The sequence below is a fragment of the Podarcis erhardii genome (assembly GCF_964252035.2).
Source record: "Podarcis erhardii genome assembly, chromosome: 14".
In the NCBI taxonomy this organism is placed as follows: Eukaryota; Metazoa; Chordata; class Lepidosauria; order Squamata; family Lacertidae; genus Podarcis; species Podarcis erhardii.
Window position 1 is genome coordinate 45372444 of NC_138503.1, and position 21451 is coordinate 45393894.

A 21451-nucleotide genomic window follows, 5' to 3' on the forward strand; every position below is an offset into this window, starting at 1 on the left:
CAATATTCCTTATATTTTCACAAAGCTTCTTTAAAGCACACTAGCGTTGTATGTTCCTCACAGTTTTCAAATTTTCCCCAGTCCGCAAAAAACTTGTAGTCCTTTTGAAATCTAATTTTCCCAGTTAGTTTGTCCAGTTCTGCGTAGTCTGTTAATTTTGTTCTCCATTCTTCCAAAGTCGGTACTTCTTCTTGTTTCCATTTTTGAGCCATCAGCATTCTTGCTGCTGTTATTGCATATTGAAAAAGTTCACAGTCCCTCCTATTTATATCCATTCTTGTTATTCCCAGCAAAAAGGTTTCTGGTTTCTTAACAAAGCTATATTTCAGCATTTTCTTTAGTTCATTGTATATCACCTCTACTACTGGGAAAAACATGGCTTTAACTATGCGGACCTTTGTTGGCAAGGTGATGTCTCTGCTTTTTAAGATGCTGTCTAGGTTTGCCATCGCCTTTCTCCCAAGGAGCAGTTGTCTTTTAATTTCATGACTGCTTTCACCATCTACAGTGATCATGGAGCCCAAGAAAGTAAAATCTCTCACTGCCTCCATTTCTTACTTACATCCAAGATGATGTACGTAGTTATTTATAAATTTTGCCCTTGTCTCCATGCATAAGAAATAAGCCCTCCATTGTTTCAGCTCCTTAGTGGATTGATGTATACTCTGAATTAACTCATGTCTCCCAATCCAATATTACTAAGCATAATTATTAAACAACTTTACCCCATGTTTCCAAATTATCCCTGGAAAAAGGAGGGTCCAGTTTCATTTATGTTCTTTATTATGAAAACAAATTCATAAAGGTAACAGTAGCAGCACAGAATTAAACAAACCACCTGTTGAGGCAATAGGCAAGACTTTATTTTAAAATAAAGTAGTTATACAAGACATTAACACTACAGCATTTACAATTCAGGTTGTTATAAGACCCGGCGGTGAGTGGATCTCCGACAAACAAATTATGGTTCTTATTAACAGTCATTGACGATGAACCAGCCATTTAAGAACTCTTCAAAAGGGAAGGGTAACTTTAAAAAGGTGGAAAGGGTATTTCATCCAGAGCAGCCTCTGCACCCGCAGTGAGTGCACTCAATTATTCTTCCCTGTAAAATGAAATCAGCATGTTAGTCACAGCAGGCCCCTGAGCACACAGTAGAGCAAGAAAAAAGGAAATTTCGCTGGTTATGAAAACTTACAGGATTGCAACAAATGAGAATAGATACACTGTTTCCTACTGACTTTCATATTACTTTTGCAGGGTGGAGCATTTATTACAAGAACCAAATTTTTAAAAAGATAGGACTCTCTCAAAACTGCAAGGACAGTCTTATAACTTGCTTGTTTTTAAAAGACCCTTAAGATGTCAGAGTACTAGAAAAGCCAGGAAATGAGACTGCAAATCTTTTTGCAGCCTTTTTCTTTGATTTCCAGAAGTTTTAGAGTAAAAGACACACACTTATACCATGGGTGGTCAGTTTTGAAGCAACATTTTTGATGGAACCACAAGAGATGGTGGTTGTTAATTATTATTAATTATTTGTTGAATTTATATACCGCCCTATACCTGGAGGTCTCAAAGATCAATATAAAAAATTAATAATAATTCAATCAATCTGTATACCCATAGATCTCAGGGTGGTTCACAACATAACAGGATGAGGTTGTTCATCCAGTCCTACTAAGATGAAATGGCAAACTGTCCCCAAGGAGAAAGTTCAGAGACAGACAAGGTCTCTAGCAAGAGGAGTAACAAACACTTGCCTTTCACCTGGTTTGGATTTCCAGAGGTCACACTGCTACTTACTTGCATGAACCAGGTTGGGGGGTGGGGGATGCACAAAAAGGCAAAAGAAATAGGACACAGAAAGAATTGTTGTAATGACCCAGGGGGCTTATTGAAAACAACATTCTTACCACTTCCAGCTTGCTTTTGGGCACTCTGCAGATGCAGTTGGTTCCAAAGTTGGTATCTCGGGTCTGGATGCAGCGCAAACAGCAGAGGTTTTCGTAACCTTGTTTCTTCCACTTTGCAATTAAGTTTTTGTCTGCATATCCTTCTTTAATGCAATACTCATACAGCTCTGTGCAGGAGAGAGAGAGAGAGAGGATGAGATAATTAGAATGCTCAGTAGTGGCAAACAAAAATTACTATACCCCTTTGGCAGTATTTGCTCACACCTACATTCTAAAAAGGTTAGTATTTCTTTTTCCATTTGACAGACCGGCTCAAGCAGATTTCCCAGCCATACTGAACAAAGCGTATACATTTCCCCCTAAAAGATCAAAGACAGCTGTGTTACCTCTACTGATGGCTTTTCTCTTATAGAAGAGATCAAAAATGTAACGTGTTTTCTGGTGATGAATTCTGAAGATAGGCCAGAGAGATTCTACTTTCCTCTTTCCTTCATGCGGTTCAGTCTCAGCTGAAGAAAAGTGGGAAGAAGGGCAGAAAACATGTTAATTTTGCCAGCTAATTCAAATGTTCATTACATCTCCATTATTTCATGTTGCTAAATACAAGGGGGGAAATCCTATAATATTCTGATAAATATGAATATATGCTATAGTTTTCACATGTAGCTTTTTGCAAGCTGAACCAACAAATGTTTTCGGTCATCACATTTAACCTGCAGTATATAAAAAGTGATATGTACTTGGATCACTACCCATGCAGTAATTTTCTAATTTCTTAGCTAGAACTGTTCCCATTCCAGATACCATTTTAACTGATGCAAGGTTAACAAAGATGAATCATCTCTGTGAATGTGAGTGGTGCCTTTTAAGTCCACGGTCCAATCTATAACAGAATTCAAGGAATGTAAAGTCTCTGTTTCTGTCTTTTGGTTTTTATTTTCAGTCGTAAGTGTAGAAAAAACAATGTTCCTTTCAACTGGTCTTTTTTTTTTTTTTTCCTTTTAAAAGGGAACTCCCAAAGGTAGGTACAATTCCCAAGGTTTTACCAGCATTTCTGGTAAGCACAATTTCTTTGCCAAATTATATGTACAACACTGAGAAGACTAGGTGCTAACTAATAATTAGCATAGAAACCTCCAGCCTTTGCAGGTTTATATTTGACACCTCGAAACTGCTGGCCTGTGAGGCTTTGTAAATTCCACTGCTGACCTTCAATACTCTGGTCTTTCCCATCAAAACCCTTATCCCCTTTTTCATCTGTTTACTTAATGATTGGCTGAATGACACTGAAAAGGCTTCTTCTGATATCCACCGTTAAGCCTATATCAGCTGTTAAGTATACCATAATTTAAAGTAAAAAAAACCCAAACAAACTACCTGTCCTCTTTTCAAAGCCATACAAAGAGAGGGAAATATGAAAAAAAAAGGAAAGCAGTAAATATGTCTTGCTTAAACTGCACGGTTCTTAGTCAAAACACCATTAATAACTGCACAGTGCAAAATAAATGCACCTTATCTCAACACTATCTTTCTGAGATCTCTATTTTAACTAGAGATGTCATGGATGGACTTGGGATCTGTGTACAAACCACCATGGGCTTCCTATACTGAATGTGCCAAAAAGGCCAGCTCATATACTGTTCTATTACACAATTCATGCTCACAGCCGAATCAGTACTCTGCTACTCACCTTCTCTCATTTTTTGATCTAGTTCATCTAAGGTTGGTTCAATCAATTCCCAGCCATCTGGGGGTGGTTTTCTACTCCTCTTCACCTTGGGCATCTTGTCAGCACAGAGTGGGGGAAATCTGGAAAAAATAAGGAAGTAATAAAATGTGTACCACTATAGAGCACTCTGGATAACATGTTCCTTTTACTTATATTTGAACCAGGTGTCTGAATAGCCTAAGTTCTCCCCCATAGCATTAACAGCCAAAAGACCCCCCCCCCCCATTTTCCTTGGGTTATCTGAACTTATACTCTTTTTTATTAATTTATTATTATTATTAAATTTATATACGTTATCACCCTTCATCTGAAGATCACAGGGCACTTTATAAGAAAACAAAATGCATAACAACAATGCCCCCAGAAACATTTAAAAGGCCATAGATTGGCCTTTTAGCACCAGGGCAGGACAACCTGGAAGGAGGCACCGCTTAATGTATCGGTGCCCAAGCCTATTGTTTCATGCAGCCGATGGGAACCTGTGGCTCTCTGGATGCTGCTGCTGGACGCCAACTCCCAGGGCCAGATTTACATATAAGCTAAACAAGCTTAGGGCCCCACTCTCTAGGGTGCCACAAAAAAAATTAAAGGAAAAAAAACCTGGATGTACATTTCCAAAATATAAGATAGAAAACAAATAAAATGGCTTTAGATAACTATTAGGTCCATAAATTACCATATAGCATATATTCAACACAAAAAACAGTGACAATTTGTTGTTGACAAAGGACAGCTGGACATAGAAAGGGCCCCATAACCTTCAGTCGCTTAGGGCCTCATCAAACCTAAATCCGGCCCTGCCAACCCTCCTCATCCCTACTGGCCACGGTGGCGGGGGCTAGTTAGAGTTGGGAATTCAGAAACACCCAGAGAGCAAGAGGTTCCCCAAGCCTGCTTTAATGGCTGCCAAGCAGGCAGAAATCCAACAGGTGAAACCTTTGCCAGGTAGGATGCCCTCCTCATAAATTCCTGCCTGCCACACGCCACTGGAGGCCCTTAGCCAAAACAAAGTGCGCCGGCCAGAAAGAGAACTCGTCAAATGAAGGGCCTGCGACCCCCACCCTCCCCTAGAGAGCCCCCAAAGGAAAAGCTCCTACGCTTCTGGAGCCTCTTGTTTCTTCCGCCTCCTCGAAGCTCTCCGTCGCCTCGCGATGACGTCCCCAAGACGAGAAAGGCCCTTCCCTCGCCCCTGCGTCACGATAAGGGGCTTCCCTCTGCGGCTGTCTTCGCTGACGCCTGTCTAGAAGTCACTCCACGGACGGCCGCCGGAGCCGCAGGGCGAGGCAGGCGGACCGCACGAAGCCTCTCGGCGGACGCGGAGTGCGCTTTGTAATTCCGAGCTTTCCGTCAGGCGGCGCCGAGGACAACCGCCGCTTCCCGACGCCGGCATCCCACCCGCCAGGCCCCCAAGGCAGCGCGTGTCCGCCCGCTCCTCTCGCGCACGAAACGTGTATCAGAGAGAGAGGGGGGGGGGACCATAGACTTGAGGAGCGCAGGACCGGCTCCACTTCCGCTTCCGGGTCGCGGCAAAAGCTCGGGGCGAAGTGAGGAGGGGGAGGAAAGAGTCGCTTGTAGCCGGAGCCGCCGCCATCGTCCTCGCTATGCCCAAAGGAGGTGAGCCCGGCCGGGAGGGGAGGCCCGGGGCCTTGTGGCCTGGCCCTGTGGGGAGAAGGAGGCGGCGGGAGCGGGGAGCCCCCTGCCATCTTGGGCTCCCCTCTGGGCCGGCTGGAGGGGGGGACTTGGGGTCTCTGGTTCTCCCTTCCTGGGGACCCTCTGAGGGGTTTGAGGGTCTTGTTGTTAGCCGCCCTGAGCCCGGCTTCGGCTGGGGAGGGCGGGATATAAATAAAAATTTATTATTATTATTATTATTATTATTATTATTATTATTATTATTATTAAGACCTGGAGGGAGGGGGCGCCTCTTAGGGGAGGGGGTCGTGAGGGTGATGGGGGGGGTCCTCTCTTCTCCCTCCCTCCAAGCTACTCCTTTGCCTGCCTTTTCGTGCGGCTTGGAAACCCTTCTTGTTCTGCTTTTGGACAAGGCGCTGGTCCGGGTATTTTTTTTAAACTAAAAATAAAAATACGTGTTTTGTTATAGAACGGTCTGCGCTGCTGTTTTCTAATCGTCAACCTAACGACTCACGGTGCTTTTTTTTTGATGATCCACGCGAGCTGCCTCCCGAAGGGGCTTGCGGGGAAGAAAACGATGGGGAGAGGAAACTTGGGGTGGGGTGAATGCATTCAGTGGGCTCTGTCCTGATGATGCTCTCTCTCCCCCCCCCCCAACTTTTCACCAAATCACGACTTCTGGAAGCCTTCCCTAACAGTAGCTCAAAGGTACCAGGTTGCCTTAGATTCCCCGCTGCGGGTTGAGCATCGAGGCAGTTGCGTCAGGCAAAGCGGGGGCATGCGTACAAAAAGAAAGGGGGGAAAAAGCCTCTGATATGCCTTCCACGTGGGAAGGAGGCTGAGGGCCGATTCAGGCACAAGTAGAAAGGAAAGGGGGCGTGGAACTGCCCCTGAACTTTTCCCATTAAATCACATAGTCTCCTAAATCTCAAATGTTGAGAATCCAGGTGGTTCTTTTCTATACGACCTTCTGGAAGGCACCTGCTGTTAGCAGTAGGGTGCCAGATTAAACGGTAATTTGAGCTTGAAGGGCAAGGACTGTGGCTTGGCAGTAGAGCACCTGCTTTGAAAACAGAAGGTCTCTGGTTCATTTCTCAGGTTAGGGCTGGGAATATTGGTGCAGGCAACACTGAGCTCAGGCTGAGTCTGGCTCAGTATATGGCTGCTTTCTTTCTTCATGTCTTATTAGAAAGGACCAAACTTTACTGAACCAGCTTTCACTGAGCCTTGCCGCAAAATGTTCCAGGTTCAATCCCTGCCATTTCCCAAAGTTGTTGTTGTTGTTCTTGCTCCCTGCCATCTCCCAAGGTGGTTGTTGTTTTGTTGTTATTGTATTTCTTAAATCTGTTAGTCACTTTATCTTGCCCAAGGTAACCCAAAGCAACTTGCAGCCAAACAAACAAACAACCCCACATAGATACATTAAAACACTGTGCGTTTGTGTTACATTAAAAAACATTCCACACACTTTAAAAGGCCACAGATAGTTAAAGGCCAAAGGCTTAATTATTTTTTAAGTTTCTGCCTGGCATCTAAAGATATATAAAGATGGTGCCAAATGAGCTTTCCTGTGGAGAGCATTCTACAAATGGGAAGCCACCTCAGATAAAGCCGGTTTTTGTGTTGCTGCCCTCCAGATCTCTCATGGAAGGACCTCAGATAGAAGAGCCCCTTGTCTGCAACCCTAGAGACCTGCTGCCAGTCAGTGTAGATAATAGTGAGGTCAATAGTCTGACTTGGTACAGACGCTTCAGGTTACAGACTCCGCTAACCCAGAAATAGTACCTCGGGTTAAGAACTTTGCTTCAGGATGAGCACAGAAATCGTGCCGCCGTGGTGCGGCACCAGCAGCAGGAGGCCCCATTAGCTAAAGTGGTACTTCAGGTTAAGAACAGTTTCAGGTTAATAACAAACATCCAGAACAAATTAAGTTCTTAACCCGAGGTACCACTGTATAAGGTAGCTTCCTGTGTTTGATCCAGTAGTGCTGCTCTTCCGAGATTTTGTGATCATTTACCTGCAACCTTGTGTAATATACTCCATAAACACTTTCCAAAAGCCTCTGTATGAAATTGCAGGACAAAAGCTAACAGCAAGACTTTTAAAAAAAGGAAACCCTCTGGATAGTCCTCACCTAGAGAGAGGAGTGGAGGTCAAGATAGGAGCCCCTGAGAGGTTGAGGGGGTTGAGTCTAATCGTATATAAATATAGTCCTTTTGAGAAGAGCTCAGAGCAGGCTGCACATAATAGATTTGTCCTTACAACAGAGCTGGGGAACCTCCATTATTTAGACTACAACTCCCACCATCCCTTTCCATTGACCAAGTTGGCTGGATTGATGAGAGTTCTCCAGTGACATCTGGAGAGCCACAGGTTCCCCAACCCAACCTTTTGAGTAAGCCTGTGTTGTTTTCCCCATGAGAAGAACAGATTGAACAAGGGAAGCCAGTGGGCACTTGGCTAGATTAGCGGCTTGTTTTGTACTGGAGGCTACCAACTCATGTCTTTCATTCTTCACCACCACCAGCAGCAGCAGCTGAGGAAGGAAACAGAAGCAGTCATCTTGCTTTGACGAGTGCTGATGCTAATTTGTGTGTGTGTGTGTGTGTGTGTGTGTGTGTGTGTCAGTTTCGGTGAATTGATACAGAGCTTATTGTACGTCATTTCTGAATGAAGGTTATCATGGCTATTGTGCATTTCGCTAAATTGGTTGGTTAAAAACGACAGCGTCCCTAATTCTTCAGAAGTGAAGGGTGTATATATGAAGTTGAAAATTCTGCCCGTCTGAAGCGGTGGCACAGAGCCAGGAGGAGGAGACTGCAATAGACAGAGAAAAGAAACTGATAGCTTGGCTTTCACCAGACCTCCTTTAGTGAAGATGGAGGCATGACTGAGCTTGTTGCTGCCTCTCCCCCCCACCCCCCCAGTGGAGAGGCTGCCTTGCCGCTGCATATTCAGTGCATGACTGGTTGCTTGCATGAACAGGAGAGGAAGAACTAGCAAGTCCTGAAGCTGCACCACACCCAGTTTGAACTATTTCCAAGGGATTCTGTCTTTCCTGAATGCTAGCTTTTCCATAATCACGGTTTCCTAGTGGTGGCTCTTGGATCCTCTGCCTCGCTGGATCTACAAAAGGAGCATGATGAGGTTTGCCACTGAAGCATGATGACATCCTGAAGGAAATGGAAGCTGCAATACCCAGTGCTCTCTCAGTGCGGCAGATCTGGCCAAAAGTACAAGAGCAAAGCATAGTTCAAAAAACGTAATGGCAGGAGATGGCTAGGATACAAACACTGAGCATTTATGGCTGGGGTGCTGGCTATCCATATTTGAAACAACAGAATTGTTTCAGGAATTGCTCTATTGGGTCGGATCAAAGGTCCAAATTATCCAGTCTTCTGTTTTTCATAGGGACTTTTCCCGTGGAAGTTTGCCACTATGGCATGAAAGCAACATGCCCCCCTTCTTGTATGTTCCTGGTAGTCTGTGTTAAATTGCTTCTGAACATGGAGGATCTATTCAGCTAAGAACCATTGGTTGACCCAAGTTCTTTGCATTTGATCATTTTCAAAGCCACATAGCATCTTGCAGTAGCAACTTCCATGTGTGTTGGAGGACGCAGCTCCCAAATGTGGGTTTGTTTGTTTGGTTGGTTTTTTTAAAAGCAACTTAAGTGTCAGGGTTGTGTGACAGACAAACTAGCTTGCGTTAACCAGTTAGCAGTAAGAGGTTTTGTGTGGCCAGTTGGAATTAAATTAATGAAGCTTCACCCAATGCGACAGATGTCTTTCTCTGGGTCAGGAATAGTCAACATGGTTCCAGATGCTGTAGGACTGCATCTTCCTCCATTCCTGGCCATGCTGGCTGGACAGCTCCACCTCCACCTCCAAACAAAAAAGATAGTGGCAGAGAGGAGGTGTTTATTTCTCCAACCTCACATTATGAGATTAACCTCCTTGTATTGCTCCCGCCCCTCTCAGCTCTCTTTGCAATTGTTTTAGTTTTGGCTTTGTGTCTTTCTGCCCTGAGACCCTCAAGTGAAGGGGGCATTGCCTGTAAATGCGGTAAGTGAATTATAGAGCAACACAACTGACACAGCAGCTTTGAGCTACGAGGGAATGAAAACAGTGACTGCTCATCCTTGTTCAGTATTTGGCACATAAGCAGTCTGAAATCTTTATTTTTCCCCATTTTTATTTTTTTTAAAATCCAGTTCCCACTGTTTGTCCATTGTAGGCAGATTTGCTCTCATGAGCACAATCCTGAATTCTACCTCGCATTAGAATTTCCAGTTTCATATGGGTCTACTCAAATGGAAGCCCCACTGGGTTTAATGGTATTATTCTCAAATAAGTATTCAGAGGATTCCACCCCCACCCACCTCTCCAACTAACAGAATAGTGCGGCTACTCTTCTGGAAAGCAAGTGAAAATAGTTCCTTTCTGACTTTGATGTGCTACATACAGTAGTACCTCTGGTTACAGACGCTTCAGATTACAGACTCCGCTAACCCAGAAATAGTGCTTCAGGTTAAGAACTTTGCTTCAGGATGAGAACAGAAATTGTGCTCCAGCGGCGCGGTGGCAGCAGGAGGCCCCATTAGCTAAAGTGGTGCTTCAGGTTAAGAACAGTTTCAGGTTAAGAACGGACCTCCGGAACGAATTAAGTACTTAATCCGAGGTACCACTGTACATGCACACAGTGGAAGCTGAGTTGGAGAGCTTATTTTATCAAATAATATACCGCTTCTTCCACCTACATAGAGCAGGCACAGGGAACTTGTGTGCATCCAGATGTTGTTGGGATCCAGCCGCTGCCATGCTGGCTGGGCTGATGGGAATTGTAGTCTAACAGCATCTAGAAGGGGCCCCTATTCTCCTTCCAGAGCTACAGTTCCCAGCATTCCCTGGGAAGAGGGATTGACAGTTAAACCATCCCAGAAGCTGTATTTTGTCTGAAGGGAATAGAGGTCTTCTAACATCTCTCAGCAGCTTTAACAAACTACAGTTCCCAGGATTCTTTGGGGGAAGCTGTGACTGTTCCAAGTGCTATGACACAGCTTTAAATGTGGCGTTGCACATGCAGCCTGACTGTATGGAACAGCTGTGGGATTTGTAGTTGGCCTGCAGCCCAGGGCATGAGTCAGGCAGTGAGGGGAAGACAGGGATGCTGTGACTCCCAATCCCACAGGAAGGCTGTGGACAAGCCAAGTGGGGGGCCGTCATGGCTTAGAATTCCATGCTGAGCAATGGGTTGAGCAGTGATATGTCCAGGGTGAGATGGAAAGGACCCCTTTGACTCCCGGCTGGGAAGAATGACGAGGTTTGGAGGGATGGTAGAAGGTTTTAAAGAACCAGGAATGCTGGGACTTGTCAATTGAAAAGTTCTCCAGCCTTTCTTATGGTCTTCAAACAAAAACATCCTGGAGGTCCCGGGCCACAGAGAGGTTAGGCTGGCCTCAACCAAAGCCAGGGCTTTTTCAGCTGTGGCTCCAATCTGGTGGAACACTCTGTCACAAGAGACTAGGGCCCTGCGGGACTTGACATCTTTCCGCAGGGCCTGCAAGACAGAGCTGTTCCACCAGGCCTTTGGCCAAGGCACAGTCTGACCCCCTCCTTTGGTAACCCTCACAGAACTCTAGCCCAGTGGTTGCCATTAATTTGATTTGAACTGATTTTAGAATGCTGTATTATTTTACTGTTGTTAGCCGCTCTGAGCCCGGCTTTGGCTGGGGAGGGCAGGATATAAATAACATCATCATCATCATTATTATTATTTGAGCTTTCTCTCCCCTCAAGCCAGCCTTCCTCATATTGCAGGACTTCTGCCAAGTTACCAGTCACTATGAATATATATGTACATGCCTCAAAGCCTTCATCAGCCCAGCCAACATGGCCAATAGCCAGGGATGATGGGAGTTGCAGTCCAACATGTGGAGGGCACCAGGTTAAGGAAGGCTGCCACCTGTGGTTGTATGTGGTTTTTATCCCCTAGATGCTAAATGAAGGAACCGCCGGTTCCCTCATCCTTCATGCTCCACAGGAAGTCATGTTTTTATATATGTTGGAAGCCACCCAGTCAGATGGGCAGGGTGCACTGATGATGATGATTGGCTGCTGGGACATTCTAGGGCAACCTTTCCAGCCTAGTGCGTTCCAAACATTGCTGGACTCCAACTCCCATCATCCACATCCATTAGTCATGCTGGCTGGAGTCTACCTGTTTCGTTGCACATGGCTGGCAACTGGGAGAAGGGGCAGGGCACTGGACTGCCTAGATGTTTTGGTCTGGTCTTGCTTGGTTGACTGCAACAAGCTGAGAGCGAGGAGACGAGGGCAACAGCGGCTGTCTGAAGTCGTGTTATTATTTATTATTTTATTTTTTGCTGTATGTTAAATTTGCATACTGCCCTATACCAGTAGGTCTCAAATCCCTAAACTGGCTCTTTCCTTGCAGGTAGGAAAGGAGGCCACAAAGGCCGGGCACGGCAGTACACAAGCCCCGAGGAGATTGACGCTCAGCTCCAAGCAGAGAAACAGAAGGCCAAGGTAAATGTGTGTCTGCTGCCGTTTTCACAGGACCAGGGTAGCAATAGCAGGCACGAGTTGAACTGTGAGATGGGAAGTCGCCTGCTTCACCCTTTCCTTTGACACAGGCACACACAGAAGAACTTCTCTCAACCTCCCATCTGCAAAAATGGGGATTTAGAAAAAGGAATTCTACATTTTTCATATTGAGAGTGTCACGGTCCGGTTCATGGGCAATCAAAGCCCCGGCTGGGGACATCGGGACCGGGGGCAAGATGGCAGGGTGGGAGCAGGAACAGAGGTCCAGGAAGTCAAGGGTCTGAGGATCAAGGAAGCAAGGAGTCAAGGAGCCAAACACAGCAAGGCAGGGAAAATGTTGCTATGGCAAAGAGCCAAAGGGAAACGCTGACCTTATATCCCTTCCCGGCTCTTGCCACCAGGTGCTGTGAGTTACCAATCAGCCTCACCTGTGTGGCCGCACCTTGCCTCTTCAGAACAAACTTAGGAAGGCCCCAGTCCTGCAAAGTCCTACTGGTCACAGGGCCTGGCTCCTGCATGCACTCCTGACAGAGAGAAGATCATTTAACCTTAATGTTGGGCAAAGGCTTGCAACATATTTATTAGCATTGATAGGTACCTTTACTCCAAGGAGATGATGAGGATAGGTACTTCGTTCATCCTTATACTACCTTTGCTGGTACCTTTCCCGGGAAAATCAGAGGCTCACTATGTCAGGTTCCTACTGGAAGACCGGACAAATGCTAGAACGTTAGCAGTGGCAAAGTTTTTATCAGTGGTTGCTAGAACAAATGATCCCTATATTCTAAACAAAATGCTTGTTTAACCTGGAGGTAGGCTGTATGAATTGTGCATTGATTTGTAATGATTTGTTGGGTCTTTGGACCGTAATAAAGATTGATTGATAATAACTCCTTGCAGTACAGCACACTAGAATCGAGTGTCTGTCTCCAGGTCAACCTGTGAGCTTTGTGGCTGAATGGGAATTTGAACCGATGTTTCCTCAGACCATGTTTCTCACTACTACAACACACTAGCTCTCAAATGCTTAATTATTGCTTACAGAATCCAATGAATTTGGGCCACTTCCGTCATTTGCCTGCCCTCCTTTGCACATGTCCATACCTCTGGGACAGAACATGATGTAAAAAAATAAAATAGACGTATTAGATCCGTAGTCCACTATCCTTTGTAAGGAGTTCAGGGCAGCATAAATGGATCCCCCAGTTTCATCCTAACAACAGCCCTGACAGGTAGGTTAGGTTTAGAGGAGGTGGTTGGTCAAATCATCCAGTGAGCTTCATGGATGAAGAGCAGTTTGAGGAGCAGTCCTACTCACACTGTAACTTCTACTCTGTGGTCGCCCAGCACTGATAATGCTTTTCACTTCCACAGGAGGAGGAGGAAGCAGAGGAAGGCGGCGATGGGGCAACAGGAGAACCCAAAAAGAAGGAGAAATCGCTAGATTCAGACGAGAGCGAAGAGGAGGAGGAAGACGATGAAGACTACCAGGTACTAATGAGATGTTCCGTGGAAGGGATGCTCAGTTTGTGTTAATCCCTGAAATTAAGGTCATTTCTCATCCAGCTGATTGCTGCCATTTCCCCACCTGCTTTTTTCTGGCCCTCACCAACCACTGGCATGCGGCCCCCTAGAAGATTCCCGTAAGAGAGAATTTGGGCTGAAAGAGTTCCCCCACCCCTGTCTCTCTTGGGATGCATTGATAACATAGCAGGAAGCAGGGGCAGCAGAGAGGGAAGGGATAGAGCAGTTTTTTCCAGAGAGAACCCAGCAACCAACTGGGGAAGAGCCCACCACCCCAGTTCAGATAACCATCTGCTGCAGTGGGCTTGGGCAAACCTTGAGAAGGTTGTTGTAGGGGAAACATGGGTTGGCTTTTGCAGCCCAATTCCCCAAAGGCCTCTGAATCCCCTAAGTCAGAGGTTTTTAACCTTTTTGAGTCCACGGCTCCCTTGACCAACTGCATTCTTTCTGCGGCTCCCCCGTGGGGCTCAGGAGCCAGTTATGTCAGCCCTTGCCTGCAGAGCCAGCAGCCCTGCACCCTTTTTTGAACACCCTCCCTTGTGGAGTGTTCCCTTAGCCTCCTCTCCTCTCCCCTCCTCTTGGGAGTCCTCCAGGCAGCCGATGCTGTTGCCCCTGGTCTCAGCTGCCCCCCAAAGAGAGGTCCCTCCTCACACTGCCCCACAGAGGCCTGGGACTTGTCTGTCCATTCCCAACAGCAAGGGCTGGCAGACTAGCTGGCTGGCCTGCTTGCTTGCATACTTTGAGGCCACATCAGCTCCTGGCAACCAGCATCTCCTGACCAGCGCCAGAGGCACCATTCTCCTACGAGCTTGTAGCTAGGGCTTTTGCAACAAAGAGCTGCACAAGCCTTCAGGAGGCAGAGGCGTGAGAGAGCTTTGGAGGAGAGAGGGAAGGAAGGACAGACAGAGGCCAGTGTTGCCCACAGCACCCCTGACCATCATTCAAGGCACCCCAGGGTACCATGGCACACTGGTTAAAAACCACTGCCCTAAGTCCATGATCAGTCAGAGAAGAATGGATGGAGGCAGGAACTAGTAAAAGGAAAGCAAGGGAGATCTTCATTTTCCTGTTGCAACAACCCCCTCCCCTCAACTTTGCAAGGAGGTGAGGGCCCCAAACAAAAGTGTGCAACAGCTTTTAGAGATTTTAGAAATTGTCCAGTCCCTCAGGCAAAGCATCGTTCTGCCCAGACACCGAGGTGCTGTGGGCCGTATGGCGGTTCCCTCCCTGTGAGAAGCCAAGTTACAGGGAACCAGGCAGAGGGCCTTCTCAGAAGTGGCACCCACCCTGTGGAATGCCCTCCCATCAGATGTCAAAGAGAAAAACAACTACCAGGCTTTTAGAAGACATCTGAAGGCAGCCCTGTTCAGGGAAGCTTTTAATGTTTAATAGATTATTGTATTTTAATATTCTGTTGGGAGCCACCCAGAGTGGCTGGGGAAACCCAGCCAGATGGGCAGGGTATAAATAATAAATTGTTGTTGTTGTTGTTGTTGTTATCATTATCATTATCACACACCACCATAAGCTTTTACATGTTGTTTGTTCCACCCACCTGAAGTTGTCGCTGCTCATGTTCCCCTCTCGTCTTCTTCCATTCCAGCCAAAGCACAAAGGCGTGGAAGGCATGATAGACATAGAGAATCCCAACCGCGTTGCACAGACAGCCAAAAAAGTAACTCAGATAGATATGGAGAGCCCCAGGGAATTGTCGCGGAGAGAACGGTAAGGTGTTTTCCTCCCCTCTGGCGTGTGGGATTCTCAGAGAAGTGTTGCACGGGGGGGGGGGGGTGTAGAAGTCTGGGAGCCTATGGTCCCCTGCTCCCTATTTTGGGAACCCGCAGACTGTCAAGGGACAATAACGGGCCTGTCCCAGGAGCAAAGGGAGGATAAATTGTGTTTTAACGCCCTTCTGCATGCCAACGCAGCTATGCTGAGCAGAGCAGCCCTGAGTAGTCACCTCTTGGCCGACCGATACACTACGAACATGGTGCATTCACCATCTTAGTAGATCTGTCCGTATTCTTGCCTTTCTGCATGTGTGCCTTTAGCAGAGGCTGCCAGAGAGGAATTGAGTCGGGAATACAGTGGCCTGCAAAAGACAATACACTGAAGAGACTGGGGAGCAAGAGTAAGGCACTAGTTGCTGTCCCAGTTATTTGACTTGCTCTTTAGGGAGTAAAACCCAGGGGCGCTTGGCTTCCCAGGGCAAGCACCTCCCCGTGCGGAAAGAAGTCAGCAGAGTCGCTGTAGGGCTGCTCTGATAGTTACTCTTCAAGGTCTCTGGCAGTGAGATGGTCTTTTACTAGGACTGCTGCTCCAGAGAGTGGCAGGGGGGAGGTCCACCAACCCTGTGGACACATCTGGAAACCGGAGAAACCATCATGGGCAGCAATTACCCACCTCCCCAAGTGCCCCGCAACCCCAGGTGCAAACTCTACAGCATACTTGGCCCTCCTCCCCCAGCAATTAGGCTTTTAAAAAATCTGGGTTTTTGAAGCTTAAACATCTTCCTGGAAACTGCAGATTGAGAGAAACGGCCAGCCCACCTGCCCCAGCCCCACCTTTGGCTTGCAAAAAGGGAGGCAGTAGAAGAGTTTTTTCAGGTGTAATTGTGTGGCACGAAAAAACATTTGGCAGTGGGGGGGATTACTGGTGTCCCCCATTAAATCCTACCCCCCATGAGCACCACAATTAGGCTTGAAAGATTCTTTACGTTGAAGCTTCTTTCAGACCTCATTGCCGTGCAAGCAATGTGGGGTGGGGTGGCAGCTGGGAATGGCAGGATTGAGTTTGGATTGGATTAACCTTTCTCCAGCTGTGGATAGTCCCACATGCCCACCTCCAGCTCATTTTGGTTTGGAAAAACAGCAAGGCCAATTGTGGAGAGGCTGGGGGTACCAGAGGTGTCTGTGGCAACCTGCACACAAAAGACCGAAGCAGCAATTTCTGCATGCAGAGGAGGAGCTGTACCCTCTATCTAGGGTGAAATCCACAGAGTAGTCTCTGCTCTGAATGCTATTCAGGTGGGAAAGCGGAGCAGGTAGAGGGACATAAAAGTGTACGCCATCTGCTGCCATCTGCCTTATTGCAGGGCAGATTCGAGGGTAACCCATACGTGGAATGAGTCTGCCCCTGCAGCTTGATGGAGGTAGAAACTGTCTCTCATGTCTTTTTACACTGCCATTTCTACGGGGATATGCACTCAGTATTTATTACCCCTGCTATGCAAAAATTTCCAAATGAATCCGAACTTCAATGTCTAAAATCCCTGGTAGAGGACAAGGATCCTGAGATCACGTTAAGGGTAGCCAAATTCTGTGTGATTGCCATAAAACTTAGGGAACAAGCTGTGCTACCATCATGATTAAGGTTTAAAATGATAATTTTAGGTTATATGTTAGTGACTAAGTTTTAATTTATTTATTTTTTAACTGTTACTATATCTGTACTGTCCCTGTTACACCTAATTGCAAATTCAAATGTATCCCTATCGTGTTTTACGACTTCCTTGATATTGTATGTGGGCTGGAGCTGGTCTGTGACTGAAATAATAAAATTCATTTTGAAAGTGCATGAGCCCTGCTGGATGAGCTTCAAAGGTCCACTTAGTGCAGCATCCTGTATCTCCCAGGGGCCAAGCCAGATGCCTCCGGGAAAACCATCAGCAGGGCATAAAGGCAGGTGCCTCTCCCTTGCGGTGGCTCCCTAGCAAATGGTACCCGGTGGCCTCTGATAATGGCAGAGGCATAATGCAAACGGATGGGACGTCGTCACAATCCTTTTGGCCCTCCATCACCTCCTTTAAGCTGTGCTTGTGTCCGTGTGGGAAGGAGTGTCTTCTGAACTCTGATTAAAACCTCCTTCGCTGGATTGTTCTTTTTTTTTTTCTCCCCCCCCCCTTTGCTCAAAACAGAGAAGAGATCGAGAAACAGAAGGCGAAAGAGAGGTACATGAAGATGCACCTCGCCGGGAAGACAGAGCAAGCAAAGGCAGACCTCGCCCGACTAGCCATCATCCGGAAACAGAGGGAAGAGGCGGCCAAAAAGAAAGAGGAAGAAAGGAAAGGTAAGGAAGCCTTTGAGCTGAAGAAGGCCCAAACCTCAGGGGTTCAAATTGGCCTCCTCAAGACTGTTTCTCCCACACACACACACACTTGCTAGAGAGGCAGCTGCCAGTACACCATGTGGACCTTAAAATGTGGCCCCAATTGTGCACTGGCAAGGGGGAGAAAGCTCAGTTCTCCCTCCCCTCAGCCCAAGCCTCTGGCCTCTGAATCACTGTGCACAGTGTTTCGCAAGCCCTGCGTTGTGCTCTGAAGTCCTGCCTTTTCCTGGTGCCATTGTGCCATCAGGTGATTGACAGGTGAGTGGCTCTGCCCATCTAGGATCAGGCCCACGGACCCCAAAAAGTAACCCACCACCTCTTTAATATAGAGCCCCTTCCTGGCAGGAACTTAGGGAGCTGCCTTTTGCGGGATCCAACCACTGGCCATCTAGCTCCCTATTTGCGTTGACCGGTGGTGGCTCCCTCGCTTCAGGCTTTTCCTAGCCTGCTGCCCAGGTGCAAGGCGGCTGTGAAGTTTACAGAGAAGTGACATTCTTTGCATGTCCCGAAGGAGCTGTTTAAACGTCAAGCATCGTTAGTATTTTACACAAAATTATTGCGCAGTAACTACTTTTGCAGAGGGGAGAGAGAAATTTGGGGGCTGTTGTTATGTTGGAAGTAAAATGTTAAGACTTGAAGCAGAGGACTGCTGTGTCTGAGCCACTCTCATGTGTGAAGCAACTCTGTGCCCAAATAACTTTATTCATCTAACCTCCTTCAAGAGGGGGCCATAAATTCCTTGCATGCACCCAAGCCTCAACTTTCAGGTTAGCCCCTGCCCTGGAGCCTTGTACAACTGCTGCCTGCCAGAGTGGACAATATTAGGGCCTGATGGGCCGTCTCGGCGTGACACATTTTTCCAAATGCTTGTGTATTGAGCAGAAATAAGCTGTGTATTGGGGGAGGGGGGACCAGCTTTGCTGGACAGGATCCCCTGTAATCTAGTTGGCTGCTTGACGAAAAGCAGTGTTTCTCGGCTTGCTGATCAGGTTGTGGGATCAAAAGCCAAGGAAACTGGTCTTAGTGGGTCTCCTTACTTCATTACTACTGACCCCTGGATAAGACCTGATCGGTAGTTGCAGGAAAAAGTATTTTAATCACAAGTGCTGGCCTGGTATTTTTTTGCCCCGCTTTCTCAGTCTGGGGCAGTGGGGTGAGGGTGAGTGGTGGAAATCTGTAAAGACTGCTGAGGTTGTGTGCCTTACCTCTAGTTCATGAGGTGGTGAGGGTTTCTTCCTATTTTTTCCTGCTTCTCCAGAAATGTGGGCCTGTTCTTTGCAGCTGTGGGAGCATCCGTAACCCTATTGCAACCTCCCCCCCCCCAATAGTTTTCTACTTTTTAAAAAGGCCTTGCATCACTCAGCAGTCTCCTGACACTCCCCTGGAATGTCCATCTGGGTAACTGCTGGGTTTTATATCTTCACTAATGGATCTGATTTCCTGCCCCAGCCGCTTCAGTGACCCAATTTCTGTGCTTCCACCGCCCCCCCCAATCTTATTTTTTATTGAAGATCATTGGTACTGCTTCCATATTTTGTTAATTCCACCCCCAGCTTTGAGATGCACACAATTTTCTCCACAATATTTCACTTATACACAGTGCTACGGACAAGCGCAAAGCCTCTATGGTTGTAAAGAGGCTGTGGGTCACTGGGGGGGGGGGGGACACAGCTGCCATTCCACATTTGTTTTCCAAAAACACACATACAGAGAGACCAAAAAAGAAATACACACTGGGGGAAAGATGGGACTAATTCTGGAATGAGCGTTCTCTGGAGACCCCTGCCTTTAGGTGCCCCTTTCCCTTTGCCTTCCCTCCCACCCAATATCCAAGCCTTGGCCAGCCTCGGGATCCTGCTTGAGAGAAGTCCCAAAGAGAGGAAACTGGTGGCTCCCGTAAGGTGAAGGAAGCAGCCAAGAAGCAGGGCTTCAAGGAATGCCACCTTAAAGAGTCTAGGCTTGGGGGAGGCGGGAGAGAAGAAGGTTTTTTGGCGGGGGACAGGGAGAAGGAGTTGTACCCGGTTTGGCAAGTTTCAACAACACCCGATTCTAGGCCAAAGGAGCTGGGGATTTTTTTAATGCAGAACTGTAGAAAGGGGACCCAAAGAGATTACATGGTCCAAGCCCCTGTGAGGCAATGCCTGGTTAGCTTTTATAAACCTGCTTCTCTCTCTCCGTTTTTTTCACCCACCAGCTAAAGACGAAGCATCCTCAGCAGGCAAAAGACTGCAGTCCCTGTCCCTTAACAAGTAAGCGCCAGCCACAAGAGAGGAGGGAAACTTCCCAGGAACTGTGCCTGGCTGGCGCCTGCTGGGCACTCTTTGAGGCTTCACACACAGAGAAGGCGACGCCGCAGCGTGAAGAGCACGGCCGTAACCGGCGTCCTCTTCCCTCCTAAGAGACACTTGGCAGCAGCGTGTTCGTCTTCATCTGGGCACAGAATTCCATGGTGGGGAGGGGTGGGCGGGCAGGGTGGGAATCAGTGGGGTGGGTGGGCAAGCTATTATAATCCTTTGAACGCGGGAGTCGCCAGGGCTGCGATTCTCCCGCACAGCCGCTTCAGGAGGGGGTGCTATAAACCGAACGATTTTGCTGTCTTTCAAATTCCAGATTACCTATTCAGGGGAGCAGGAAAAAGCTGGAGCGATAATGGAGGGGGCGGGGGAAGATACGGCTTCAGCGAGGCCACAAGAGCCTCAAGAGAGGGGGGAGTAGGGTCGGTAGTCTTGGCATGCAGGCGCAAATCCAAAATGCTGGCGCGGGTGCGTGTTTGCGATAGGCACTCGTCTGAAAAACGGCCTGCGGGGTTGGAATGTGGAGTAGCAAAGAAATAAAAACACATTTGGATCTGGACCGTGTGGCTGTTTTGGTCTTTTTATTTCCACTTTCTACCCTTCTCTCTCTCCCCATTTTTATTTGTATTTTTTAAAAAAGAAGCCATCCTTAATTTCTTCCCTTCTCCTCTGATAGTGACTTTTTAACTGCGAAAACAAAACACATCCCTGCAAAACCAGAGAACTCTTTTCTTGATTGTGCAACATGTTGGAACAGGTGCAAATTGGAAGCAAAACTTGTATATTTGGCTGAATAAAGTTTAAATTATCGTAAAACGCCTTCCGTGCCTTGTCTTCTGTAGAAGCAACTTTGGCTGGCCTGCCCTGCTGGCGCTGAGGAATGAGTTTCAAAGCCTTCAATGAGGCAGGACATGGGCCTGCAGAAACCACTGTGGCTCGTGCAAGTTGGGACTGGTGGGAATGAAGGAGCCAACTCTGTCCCCCACTCTTTGCCTAGTCTATTCGAATTGGGCCTGCGCTGCTTCAAACTGTGGCAGTGGTCTAGTTCTGAGAAACCACCTCCATAAAAACATATCTGCAGACAGAAAACTACCCCAGGAAAAAGATGGGGTTGTTCTACTTGGGAGTAAACCCACTGAAATTATTGGACCTGTTGAGGCCAATTTCAATGGGTCCACTCTTAAGTAGGACTAGTATTCCACATCAAGTCAGCAGTGCCATACTAGCCCTCCTGAAAACACTTAAGACCATCAACAGCAAGTTCTTAACTATATTCGTAGCAGGAAGCCATCTAGGGAGGCAGCTGCACCTTTGGGTGACAAGGGAGTCAAAGGCGTGACAAGGGAAGAGGAGACTGCTGCAGCAAAGCTGAATGAATTATTGGCATCTGTCTTTACAACAGAAAAGATGAGGCAGATCCCAGTGAGAGATAATATTCTAGGCCCAACTGGGGGGTGGAGGAGATAAGTGATCAGTCACCAGGTTCGGATGGCAGCTACCCAAGAGTTTTCAAAAAATTCAAATGCGAAATTGCTGAGCTAACAAAAATATGCAGTTTGTCCTTCATCTCAACCTCCATACATGAGGCCTGTAAAGCAGTAAATGTAACACAATTTTAAAAAGGAGATCCAGGGACAATCCTGGCAATTACAGGCTGGTTAGTTTAATGTCTGTCCCCAGAAAACA

The 21451-nt window shown here is 47.1% G+C and overlaps 2 protein-coding genes across 2 annotated transcripts; one reads left to right on the forward strand and one right to left on the reverse strand.

The window, feature by feature from the left end:
- Positions 1–841: 841 nt before the first annotated feature.
- On the reverse strand, positions 842–4868 carry BUD31 (BUD31 homolog). The gene is made up of 5 exons (XM_081840145.1): positions 4743–4868; positions 3607–3725; positions 2303–2425; positions 1917–2083; positions 842–1105 (listed from the first exon to the last, which is right to left on the reverse strand). Exons 2-5 carry the CDS (start codon positions 3698–3700, stop codon positions 1055–1057), a joined length of 435 nt encoding a protein of 144 aa, XP_081696271.1. The 5' UTR covers positions 3701–3725; positions 4743–4868; the 3' UTR covers positions 842–1054.
- A 234-nt stretch (positions 4869–5102) lies between these two features.
- PDAP1 (PDGFA associated protein 1) lies at positions 5103–20581 on the forward strand. The gene is made up of 6 exons (XM_081840120.1): positions 5103–5259; positions 11731–11822; positions 13215–13331; positions 14968–15089; positions 17281–17432; positions 19666–20581. Exons 1-6 carry the CDS (start codon positions 5247–5249, stop codon positions 19722–19724), a joined length of 555 nt encoding a protein of 184 aa, XP_081696246.1. The 5' UTR covers positions 5103–5246; the 3' UTR covers positions 19725–20581.
- Positions 20582–21451: the final 870 nt, after the last annotated feature.